Raw genomic sequence first — 13,060 nt, 5'->3', positions numbered from 1 at the left:
GAAAGTGTGGTGGTGAAAAAGGTTAATACTTGTAATAAAACAATTGACATTTAATGTCTGTACTGCTGGTTAGGTTAGAAAGCCATACCCAGTTCAATCATGTTTAACAACTATACAATATTATATTGTGGTTTTTTTTTATTCCAGAACTCCAAACCATCCTGATTTACGCTTGTGGTTGAAACCTAAAAGGCTGAGTGAAGAAGACATGGTGGCTAAAAAACAAAATGAAGATCAACCAGGGTGTTCAAATATTGAAATGATACATTCTAAAGACACCAGTGATTTGGTATGTGAAAAAACACCACATATTGATGACAGCAAGAATACTGCGCAAAGTGATGATGTAAGCATAAAGTCCACACAACGTGATGATATCATACAGAGTGAGAACTGTAGCAACAACAATGCAAATATTATACCTCAAGGGGAAAAAAATACAAAGGATGATAATAGTGACAGTAAAATTGAACTTATGACAGACAAGGTTTCCAACTCGAAATTAGAAAATAAACAAGATGGTGTGTCGTGTGTTGAATCTTGTACAGAGATTTTAGAATCACAAAGTAATGGAGCTAAAAGTAAACCAGAAATCACAACATCGCTTTGTGAACAGCCAGTACATGAGACTATAGAAAAAATGGATGATAAAATCATTACAGAGCAGAATATAAAACAAGAAATGCTGTCTGGAGTTAATGATGAAAAAGAAATAAAATTGAAAGACGATGAAGACATGGAAGTTGATGTAGTCAATGATGATACAGTGGAACAAATCACAAACAAACAAATTTCAGAACAAGGGATGCTGAGCACTGATAAAACTGACTCTTGTGAGGTGAATGAAACAAAAGAAGTAAGAACAGAGTGTGTTTTCAGAAAACCTGCTGATGTGGCAGATGACAAGGCTGAAGTAAGTCAGTTGCCGGAAATCGTTGTTCCTGCTAAGCATACACTATCATTAACTACAGACGAACTCAGTGAACAGGCAACGTCTCATGTGTCTGTGAAAGCAAATGAGGAGAAAAAAGAAGAGAAGAAGGACTACTTGACTCCGAGCGTTTCCAAGATACCTGGCAGTACTGGAAATGTGTTTACACCTGTTGGGAAAGCAAAGGTATGTAATCATAGTTTGGGAAGCAGCTGTATATGACTTTAGTTGAACTGTAGAACTTTACTGGGAGTGAATGTCATTGCTACACAACCTTATTTTGATATTACTTCTCTTAGCATATGCAGGAAAATGCATTTTTTTTAAATCAGGATATCACTCTCATCAATGCATGTGATTAAAAAATATAAGAAATGGTGGGCCTCCTATTTCTGGAGTCAGGACCTAGTGACTGGTATCATCAATACAAGCTGGTATGTGAATGTGAAGCTAACTTCTGTTTATAACTAAAACCAGGCCCCATATACAAAGTTCACAAAGAACATTCAGTCTTGCGAAAGCACTTCACTTTATTGCTAACGCATCTTTGGTTGTTATTCGTCCCTGTTTGGACGCAGTGGATTGACCTTTGTGTGTCTGTCTGTCCGTCCGTCCGTTCGTGTCCAGACCTGTATCTTAGACTTCATACATGATATTATACATATGCACATCAATTTGTTTCACGATCTGATTCAAGATGGCCGAATGGTGGCCATTTTTGTGCTGGAAAATCATCAAAATCAAACATTTACGGATTCTTTTTACAGATGAATTTTGTTCAAACGTATATGCCTTGATACATATCATTTTTAGTCCCTGTTCGGACGAAGTCCAAAAACGAAGACTATTAATTTGGGTTCATTCCATCCATCCATATGTACGTCCGGAGGTATATCTCGGACACCCATTGACAGATTTTATTCTAACTTCACATGAAGACAATATATAATGTCTTGCGTATGCACGTCAAGTTACTTTATGGTCGGAGCAAAAATGGCCGACTGGCAGCCATTTTGGATGTAAAATTTGCTATTTCTGATACCTAAACGTGTCCGCAGCAGTTTCTCGGAGATGACTGGGCCGATTTGGATCAAAGTTGGTATGATGATCATACATATTGAGTTGTAGGTGCACATCATTTTTTTTCGTGAATCAAACAAATATTTTGTTTTTCAAGGTACCCATGCTACTTTCTCTTGAATGCAATGAATGTTTCTCTTTAAATTTTGTACAAAGATAGTATATCAAGGGATACATTTGTTCCAACATTATTTTGTGATTCAATTCAATATGGCTGGCTGACGCTCAATTTTTAGCTCCGCTGTCGATAAAGTCGACACTGTTCATATTACTGATTGTCCGTCATTGTCCGTCATCAACTACCGTATTTGTCTTCAGTTAAGCGCCACCTTCAATTAGGCGCCAGTGCCACAAAAACTTTGTATTTTACACCTCAATTAAGCGCCAGACAAAGTTGAAATTTTGGCACGTAATGATCGTGAATTGGGCGCCGGCGGATCGACTACAGGTTACCGGTTCGTAGCGATGGACGTGATCGCGGAAGTCCCTCGCTGTTACTGTACGAATGGCTTTTATGTAAAAAAAATTGGTTTTGTTTCTAACAATTTTTAAGAAATCGGTCTATAATCTCTTGAAACATGTCTTTTTAGTCTACTGTAGAAAATATCAGTGTGGTTTTTAATTTCGCAGTAAGTCCATAAAAACGAAATTAAAACAATGCGAAAATGTTCTGTTTCAAATGCGCTGTTGTCACAGTAAACAGTGTTTAATTATTCTTTAAATGCTCAGTTTACTTTCCAAAAATAACTAATTTCTTGATTTGAAAAAAAAATCATGCCGTTTTTCCCACCAAAATCAAAGCCAAAATATCGCAAACATCGGCAAATCACTTCCGCATTGCGTTCATACATTATTTAAATGAGCTATGGTAATTTGATCACGTTGGCATCATCCAGCATTTTGATTGGTTAATTAACGACTCGACCTATCTGGTCAAAAAACGCGTTCCAGGTCAAGACAGGAAGCATGGCAGACATCGAATCGCGCCGAGCGTTTACATGCGACCAGAATCATTCGCTTACGATGAAATTAAGTTGAATTTTACTTGCATTTTACTTTTTGTACGTTATTATAACTACTACTGAGTAATAATAGTAACCGTGGAATGCAGCATGACCGGATTTTGCTACCGTGATCATTGACTACTAAGCGTTGAATTTGTGTTTTATTTTTCTGTTGATTGTACGACAAACTGCGAATGTTTTCTAAAGAATGATAATTTTTGTATAACTTTCTAAACTGTCTGAAAATGGGTCATTTACTCAGTATTTAAAATAAAGGCTACAGTGACTAAGCGTCAGACTGTAATGTAAAATATTGTCAATAATCTATCACCAGAATGGAGCAAAAACAATGGCTTGTAACACAGTTACCGGTACTAGAACTTGAAGTGCTTGAAATAAGCGCCATTTGAAACAAAGTTGCTCAAATTTAACCACAAATAAAGCGCCACCATGACATGAAAGTGTAACAAAGTGGCGCCTAATTGAAGACAAATACGGTATACAATTTCATCTTCTTCGAAACTGCAAGTCAGAATATTTTCAAATTTAATATGCATGTACCTTGGGTGGTTATTTATCAAATTTGTTCCTTTCATGTCAAAATCTCTATTTCTATATTTTGGCAATTTTTGGTAAAAAGTGATATTTTCAACAACTTGTTAAAAACCACAAGTCTGATTGCTTTGATATTACATATACATGTACCGTACTACATGTGGACCTCTCTCAGATTAGTTCATTTCGTGATGATATCTTTAAATTCTCTAATTTTTAGCCCCTGTTCGGACAAAGTCCGAAAACGGGGACTTATAATTCGGTCTCCGTCCGTGCATCTGTGCATATCTCAGAATCCCTTGGACCGATTCCGTTCATTCTTTGCATGTGCCTAGTACCTTATGTTGGACATATGCACATGCAGTGGTTTAGCAATTTGATTCAAAATGGCCGACTGGAAGCCATCTTGTTTTTTGAAAATGTTGTATTTTGAACATGCTTTGTCAGTTGTCATTCAAACTTGGTACATAGATTATACATGTTAGGATACATGTCCATGACGATTTATTTCGCAATTGGATCAAAGATGGTTGACTGGCGGGCATCTTGTTTTTGTTTTTTATGCGGTATCTTGGACGTGCTCTGTCAGTTTTCATTCAAATTTGGCACATACATGTACTTTATACATGTTAGGATGCATGTCCATGACAATTTGTTTCAAAATCTGGTCAAGGACAGCCATCTGACTTTTTGGCCTTACTACTATATTTCCACAATTTATGTACCATTTTCATTCGTATTTGGCACATACATCATACATATCAGTGTGTTTAAAAATCAGATCAAAGAATAACGGCTGTTTTTATTTTTGGCCATATTTACGACTACACGGAACACGTGTTTTGATGTAAATAAACAATCTGTTGTATACGCCACTTGGAACTCAAGTTTCAAGAACACGCTCGCTACAACCCATCTACTTTAATATGACGAGCACAAAGAGAACTTTCAAAATTTTAACGGGGACTGTGTCATTTTAAATGACATGTTAAATTTAAATACTAGTAGTTTGAAGTATAATATATATGCATACTCAAAGTCTGATCCAGGCAGTTAGTAAGACACATACACAAGCTTGTTTAGAGTGTTTTCACCAACTCAATAAAAAAACAATAAAAAGTCTAACCCACATATGCGCAGGCAACAACTTCGCGGCTTCAAGTTTGTGAATAATGAAAGTAGGTTGTTGTTAGCAACATACCGCAGGACTACAGCCGCTATTTGAGGTCAATTCGCGTGAATATAATTATAACTCGCCTCTTCTGCGGCAAATGCGAGTAACTTCTCGCTGCCTTCATAAGAACACCCAGGGCGGTTGGCTCCTGTTCAACAGGGTTATGCACGTTGACATAATACTTAGTCCTGTAAACAACATCAATGTATTTCAGGCCGTGATCGGTGCGCTAGTAGCAAGTACTGTTTTGTCAGATTGAGGCGACTGCAGCCCATCAATGCACACAATAGGCCGATCTTCCCACTCCTTAAGATCTTCTTGGTTGGCAATGTCGCGAAACAAGGGATAATAAAAGTCTGGTCTAAATAACAGAATAGAAAACGTGTGAACTATGTACGTTTGCCCGCCGTACACTCTTTTGCGAGTTTTCTCGTAAAAGCTGGAACCAAACTACCATACCAATCATGATTTTTATGCAATGAAATACACTTTTTACATGCATATTTTAATAAATGTTGTCGACGCCCGGTAAAAACACCCCGGGCCTATACTCGGGGATGCCCTCAACTCGTTAAGTGGGCTTATACTCGGAGGGGCTTATACTCGGAAGTACGGTATCTTAAATTCGATAACTAATGGCGACTGTGCCATGCATGGCTTGTTATTATATTCATGGGGACCCTTTAATCTAGATTTTTATAAGATGACAAACTTTATATTTCTTACCACTTTCTGTATATATTTTGATTGCGCACAGCATTTACAGTCACTGTTACTTACGTTGATACAGTGTAACAGTGTCTGCGGCGATATCTCTCGTCAGTACGCAACTTGGCCAAATACATTTGGCCATGGTTACTAACCGTGAATCTGCATGAAAGTATTCAAAAATCAGTTTTTGAGTTGTTGCCATGGCTAGTTTTTACCACCCAACTAGAGTGAAAGTGTGACATGCCTATCAGGCATGACTGAAATTGGCCAAGCCAAATAAAAATACAGAAGAGTTAAAAAGCTGTTCCTGGTAAATTAGTATTTCAATTAACAGTGACTTTGGCATCGAAAGCAGCCATCCCACCAGAAAAGTTTTATAAAAAGTTCCTCAGGTTTGGATGGCCTTTTGAGGGTATTGATATTGGTATACTATTGACCTTTCATAGTTAAATACTACACTCTCCACTGATTGCAACATATGTTTAATTTGCCGTGAATAAACATTTATTTTAGGGGAGTAGAAAGAGAACTGAATCGCTGAGATCAGAGATATCAGATATTGATGTGATGGATGAAGTTGAACCACTACCACCACTGGTCTGTGAATGGAATCTACTGCAGCATATATCTCAATTACATGATCAGTTGGACAATAGAATGGATTTAATTGAACAAGAAATTACTGGTAAGTTAAACTCTTATAGGTAGCATAGGGGTGATGTGGGTCGGGTGACATAGGGGTGATGCGGGTCGTTGAAATAGGGGTGATGCGGGTCGGGTGGCATAGGGGTGATGCGGGTCGGGTGGCATAGGGGTGATGCGGGTCGGGTGGCATAGGGGTGATGCAGGTCGGGTGGCATAGGGGTGATGCGGGTCGGGTGGCATAGGGGTGATGCGGGTCGGGTGGCATAGGGGTGATGCGGGTCGGGTGGCATAGGGGTGATGCGGGTCGGGTGCCATAGGGGTGATGCGGGTCGGGTGGCATAGGGGTGATGCGGGTCGGGTGGCATAGGGGTGATGCGGGTCGGGTGGCATAGGGGTGATGCGGGTCGGGTGGCATAGGGGTGATGCACGTCGGGTGGCATAGGGGTGATGCGCGTCGGGTGGCATAGGGGTGATGCGCGTCGGGTGGCATAGGGGTGATGCACGTCGGGTGGCATAGGGGTGATGCGCGTCGGGTGGCATAGGGGTGATGCGCGTCGGGTGGCATAGGGGTGATGCGCGTCGGGTGGCATAGGGGTGATGCGCGTCGGGTGGCATAGGGGTGATGCGCGTCGGGTGGCATAGGGGTGATGCGGGTCGGGTGGCATAGGGGTGATGCGGGCCGGGTGGCATAGGGGTGATGCGGGCCGGGTGGCATAGGGGTGATGCGGGCCGGGTGGCATAGGGGTGATGCGGGCCGGGTGGCATAGGGGTGATGCGGGCCGGGTGGCATAGGGGTGATGCGGGCCGGGTGGCATAGGGGTGATGCGGGCCGGGTGGCATAGGGGTGATGCGGGCCGGGTAGCATAGGGGTGATGCGGGCCGGGTGACATAGGGGTGATGCGGGCCGGGTGACATAGGGGTGATGCGGGGCCGGGTGGCTTAGGGGTGATGTGGGTCAGATGTTGGTGTCAAACAGTCAGATTTTTGTACACATTCTTAACACTTAATTGTACCAGCCTCAGATGTTTTAAAGATTTGATACAATATTGTGAGTGGATGTATACCAGAATCAATGCAAGACCAGTACTCCTTGCTCTTCAGTTTTGTTCTCTTCACATTATAGAAAAGAGTCTATTATAGAGAAGTACATTTTCTGTGGTGAGAATGAAAACTACTGGACTGTAAGCTGAATTACAATTAGGCAAACATTTCTTAGTAGTACTATGTCATTGCTATTGTAAAAGTACCGGTAAGGTTTGCTTGAAACACTTTCCACCTTTTAATAAAAATAATGGTTTCTTTCTTTCGTTCTTTCTTTTCTAGCATTGGAATCAACATTTTTTTGTCAAGCATCTGGGGATGATATTGCCGAAGAGCTGCCACATATAAAAAGAAACATTCGCAGACTTGTACATGATTTGACAAAAGTTCGTGACATGGTCGTTAGGTGATAGTAGTCACTCTGACTATTCTCAGTAGCTTGGTTATTGTAGCATAATACTAACAAAGATGTGTGTTGATATGCCAAGGCATTTAGTTTTGATTTATTCCTTTTATCTTTCCCAAGAGTATTTTACACTAGTCAAGAACCCGAGTCAACATTCCATGTATTTCATTTATAGATTTTAAGTTATCTTTTGTTGAGTTGTCTCAAATTTATTTTGTTGTGTTATTCAAAATATGGTGATTGTTTATGTTGTCAAATAAGCTGTGATCTTTGACAGCCTTGTGTTAAAGTGTACATATGAATTTATAGCGTTATGTAGCATCTTGTGTGTTATTTTGTTTTTACTCAAATCAGTTTGAATCATGTAAACGCTTTGTTGCAATTATCTCAGGAATCCACATAATCCATTGTGCTAATTGGCTACCTGACCTTAACACTTAACAGTCTGACCAATCAGAGAGCAGCTTGCTTGTTGACACGATTTTTCAACTTTTAAAATTCTGCCTTATATATATGCTGAGCTGTATAACTTGCGCCAACCTAATTTTATGCAAAACTGATATGAACAAAATAATGATTTGTTTTTGTTTATTTAAAATGTTTATAAAGATTACAGTAGCTGAGTTGAATTAATTTGAGCTGACATAAATTAGTACATTTTCATTCTAGCGTTACCAGTATATGGTAAAGAACCGCTACCTTTGATGATTTCACTTCTGTGTAAGAATTACAAATCACATGTATACTATCAAATGATATTTAAAGAAATATCATAACTATGGGTAAAATTCCTAGAATGTTGATAACAATTAGACCATATGATGAGGGGCACATCTTTCAATATTATTGAATAGAAATGTAACCAGAACATATTTTTATCTGTAATAAATAAAGAAATACCGGTACATTGTATTTGACCGTATTTTGAAATTTTGATTATTGAAGAAAATAATACTCACTAATATTAAATTTGTATGAAAAGGCAATACCAGCTCAAACTGAACTGTAACTTAGAACCAAGAGGAAGAGGACTGTGTGTAGGCAACGCATTAGCTTGTATTCAGAGGAAGTCGGGGGAATAGTAGTAGTTTATCATAGTAACGTACTCAGGTCACTTTAAGAAAAAATATTTGTATTTTATGCAAGAAAAATTGCACAAGTGAAGATACAATATCTCACCACCACTGTACAGTGATGTGCTATGCATTGTTAACGCTTAAATACAATTCTACTAATGCATACACATAGTTTCTCAATATACCAGGTCAGAGAAATTAGAATTTATAAGCATGGGCCAGTGAAATAATCCTCTGTGGCAGAAGTTACATTTCCTTTCTAACATTCCTGTCCCATAAATCTACCTGTTTCAATAGACGGTTCTCTGTGAGATCCTTAATTATGCGTGAAATCGAACGTAAAAACCAGGACACACAAAGGTCAAAGTGGCACCAACCTTTGCGTGAGATTCAACATATGCGAAAGTATTTTGGGGGATATTTCCATGCTTAATGTGCTGTACACATTTAATGGTCAATTTCAATGAAGCAAGGGTATTCAAATGCAATAATCGCCCTTTCGATGTGAGCTACGAAATCAAAAAAATTATTTCAAAATCAAATAGTTCGATTTTTTTGCGGCAGATGTTCAGCACGTGTCTTTTACGCATCTCGCAGTTGAACAGAAAATCATCTCTTGCCAGTGGCAATAGACCTGTACAAAACATTGCTTTGACAGAATGTTGTCTAAAAAGAGGCTTACCCGTACCAACATGTGGTTCACAACTGTAGAGGTCTTTAAATATTCTATAGAACTTAGCCTTTGTCAAGATAGTTTCTGTATATCAGAACCACTTTAATAAGTCTGTTAAATAATATGACAGAACCCCACACCCTCCCCGTGGCTTTCGTTGCGTATGAAAGTTATTTTCACTCGAGATGCGGTGTATTCTGCTGTACTTTCACTCGCTTCGCTCGTGAAAGTACGGCCGCAGGATACACCGCATCACTCGGTTCTGTTATTATTACATATGTTCCATACTTGATTATTTCGTATTAAAGAAAGAACGTGCAAACCAGGATGGAATTTACGTCGGGGAACCCCATTGCCCATTAATATGTTCCAATATAACTGTTACGCCCTAGCAGCGCGTGTCAGTGTAGAACGCGTGTCACTGTTTGTATGAAATTAAAATAATCAGACGTCTAATCTGAGTCACTGTCCGAATAAATAACTCGTTGACGTTTAGTTGGGAACACGACAGAACCAGAACTTGAACTGGACGACTATGATACACAGTTTATGTTGAAGTTAAAAGTTCCGCAAACATGCCGTGCAACTGCGGTACTCCACTGACGGGATGACTTTCGTCGACAGCGGTTGTCACTGAGCTGCACGCTACAACTTCGTGTGTGATGTTGCTTGCTGGTCGTGGATTGACTGAGTCTTGATTACCGGTTAAAATGTTGCTCTTTTGGCGTTGGTAATTTTTATTTGGAACTGAGTAACGCCGCAACGTCGCCAGCAGAAACCTGGTATCTCGATGCTGATGGTTGCGGCTGCATAGTAATCGCTGATTTTACTGCGGGTGGATCTTCTGAGAGCCCTTCAAGGTTTATAAAACTCAGTTTCCAGGTGATCAATATACATTAAGTTCTCCCAATCGTAGTATTCCATGTGATGTACACCTGACATGCCAAAAATGCTGTTGAACGATTTGAACTGGATAAAAATAGCAGACGAAAATGTGTTTACAAAATAAAAATAGTTCGGTAGCCAATAAAAATACCATGTTCATTTGCATATCGACCGTGAAAATACCGAAAACATTATTGCATGGGTATTACATATGTAATAATGCAGTTTATTTTGATTCGTCCATGAAATCAAAATCGGTATTTCCACAACCCATATGCAAATGAGGTCTGAGAGCAAACAAAGTAGTCCCTTCAGGAGTACAGTTTTTCGAAATAAACAATATTTAGAAGTATGATATTTTCCCCTTGGGGTACATGAATATACTTGCCGAGTGAAATGAAATTTGAACAACAGTAATGGTACTTTTAGACAGTCACTTATTTTGGCCCAAACTAATTTGCATATCACCCATGCAATAATGTTTTCGGTATTTTCACGGTCGATATGCAAATGAACATGGTATTTTTATTGGCTACCGAACTATTTTTATTTTGTAAACACATTTTCGTCTGCTATTTTTATCCAGTTCAAATTGTCCAACAACATTTTTGGCATGTCAGGTGTACATCACATGGAATACTACGATTGGGAGAACTTAATGTATATTGACCACCTGGAAACTAAGTTTTATAAACTTTGAAGGGCTCTCAGAAGATCCACCAGCAGTAAAATCAGCGATTACTATGCAGCCGCAACCATCAGCATCGAGATACCAGGTTTCTGCTGGTGACGTTGCGGCGTTACTCAGTTCCAAATAAAAATTACCAACGCCAAAAGAGCAACATTTTAACCGGTAATCAAGACTCAGTCAATCCACGACCAGCAAGCAACATCACACACGAAGTTGTAGCGTGCAGCTAAGCGACAACCGCTGTCGACAAAAGTCATCCCGTCTGTGGAGTACCGCAGTTGCACAGCATGTTTGCCAATGCACAGTTCTATGGCGGAACTTTTAACTTCAACATAAACTGTGTATCATAGTCGTCCAGTTCAAGTTCTGGTTCTGCCGTGGTCCCAACTAAACGTCAACGAGTTATTTATTCGGACAGTGACTCAGATTAGACGTCTGATTATTTTAATTTCAAACAGTGACTCGCGTTCTCCGGGCGCGTTCTACACTGACACGCGCTGCTAGGGCGTAACACTTATATCGGAACATATTAATGGGCAATGGGGTTCCCCGACCTAAATTCCATCCCGGTTTGCACGTTCTTTCTTTAATACGAAATAATCAAGTATGAAACATATGTAATAATAATAATAACTCGAGATGCGGTGTATTCTGCTGTACTTTCACTCGCTTCGCTCGTGAAAGTACGGCCGCAGGATACACCGCATCACTCGTGAAAATAACTTCCATACGCAACGAAAGCCACGGGGAGGGTGTGGGGTTCTGTCATAGTACATATGTAATAATAGTGGTTGTTCCATAGCGCGCGTTTGAATTCCACGTAGACAATGTATTGTACATTGCTATGAATCGCATATCTAACAGAACGCAGTGCCATGACCACTGCCCTTTAAATGGGTCTACCATGCAGCTACCTGGGTAACTGCAATAACTTGAAGACAAAACTGTTTCACAATTCTATTTTTCCATGAGAATTGACCTATGTATGACAGCTTATAGCATGGTGTACACCCAGAAAATAACAGATGGCTGTATTCTGTATTAACTTTGAATTTGTTAAAGCCCTATACTAGTATTCCAAAATAAAGGAAGCGTAGGATAAATTTACAATTGGTTACCCAATAATGCTGCCATGTTCACTAACTGCTGCTCGGGCTTTCTTTCTCCCGGTGTTATCTATGGTATGTGTAGGTAGAACATTACCCTGGACTAGAAGGAAAGTCTGGCAATGGTATGTGTAGGCAGAACATTACCCTGGACTAGAAGGAAAGTCTGGCAATGGTATGTGTAGGCACAACATTACCCTGGACTAGAAGGAAAGTCTGGCAATGGTATGTGTAAGCAGAACGTTACCCTGGACTAGAAGGAAAGTCTGGCAATGTTATGTGTAGGCAGAACATTACCCTGGACTAGAAGGAAAGTCTGGCAATGTTATGTGTAGGCAGATCATTACCCTGGACTAGAAGGAAAGTCTGGCAATGTTATGTGTAGGTAGAACATTACCCTGGACTAGAAGGAAAGTCTGGCAATGGTATGTGTAGGTCGAACATTACCCTGAGCCAGAGGGAAAGTCTGGCAATGATATGTGCAGACAGAACATTATCCTGGACTAGAAGGAGAGTCTGGCAATGGTATGTGTAGGCAGATCATTACCCTGGACTAGAAGGAAAGTCTGGCAATGTTATGTGTTGGCAGAACATTACCCTGGACTAGAAGGAAAGTCTGGCAATGGTGTGTGTTGGCAGAACATTGCCCTGGACTAGAAGGAAAGTCTGGCAATGTTATGTGTAGGTAGAACATTACCCAGGACTAGAAGGAAAGTCTGGCAATGGTATGTGTAGGCAGAACATTACCCTGGACTAGAAGGAAAGTCTGGCAATGTTATGTGTAGGCAGAACATTACCCAGAGCCAGAAGGAAAGTCTGGCAATGGTATGTGTTGACAGAACATTACCCTGGACTAGAAGGAAAGTCTGGCAACGGTATGTTTACGCAGAACATTACCCTGGACTAGAAGGAAAGTCTGGCAATGTTATGTGTAGGCAGAACATTACCCTGAGCCGGAAGGAAAGTCTGGCAATGGTATGTGTTGACAGAACATTACCCTAGACTAGAAGGAAAGTATGACAATGGTATATGTAGGCAGAACATAACCCTGGACTAGAAGGAAAGTCTGACAATGGTATATG

General features: G+C 40.0%; 1 protein-coding gene across 8 annotated transcripts in view; it reads left to right on the top strand.

The window, feature by feature from the left end:
* LOC100378435 (PHD finger protein 20-like) overlaps nucleotides 1-8,459 on the top strand; it is a 78,780-nt gene extending 70,321 nt beyond the window's left edge. For all 8 annotated transcript variants that reach the window (XM_085508140.1, XM_085508142.1, XM_085508139.1 and 5 more), the window contains 3 exons: nucleotides 148-1,117; nucleotides 5,969-6,140; nucleotides 7,424-8,459. In XM_085508140.1, the coding sequence (XP_085364266.1) occupies nucleotides 148-1,117; nucleotides 5,969-6,140; nucleotides 7,424-7,551 (1,270 nt within the window). In that variant the 3' untranslated portion in view covers nucleotides 7,552-8,459. The remainder of the gene's footprint in view (nucleotides 1-147; nucleotides 1,118-5,968; nucleotides 6,141-7,423) is intronic.
* Nucleotides 8,460-13,060: the final 4,601 nt, after the last annotated feature.

This window comes from Saccoglossus kowalevskii, chromosome 14 (genome assembly GCF_978046115.1).
Source record: "Saccoglossus kowalevskii chromosome 14, keSacKowa6.1, whole genome shotgun sequence".
In the NCBI taxonomy this organism is placed as follows: Eukaryota; Metazoa; Hemichordata; class Enteropneusta; family Harrimaniidae; genus Saccoglossus; species Saccoglossus kowalevskii.
Note: the sequence above shows the minus strand (reverse complement) of the source record. Positions and strands in the feature narration are given on the sequence as shown.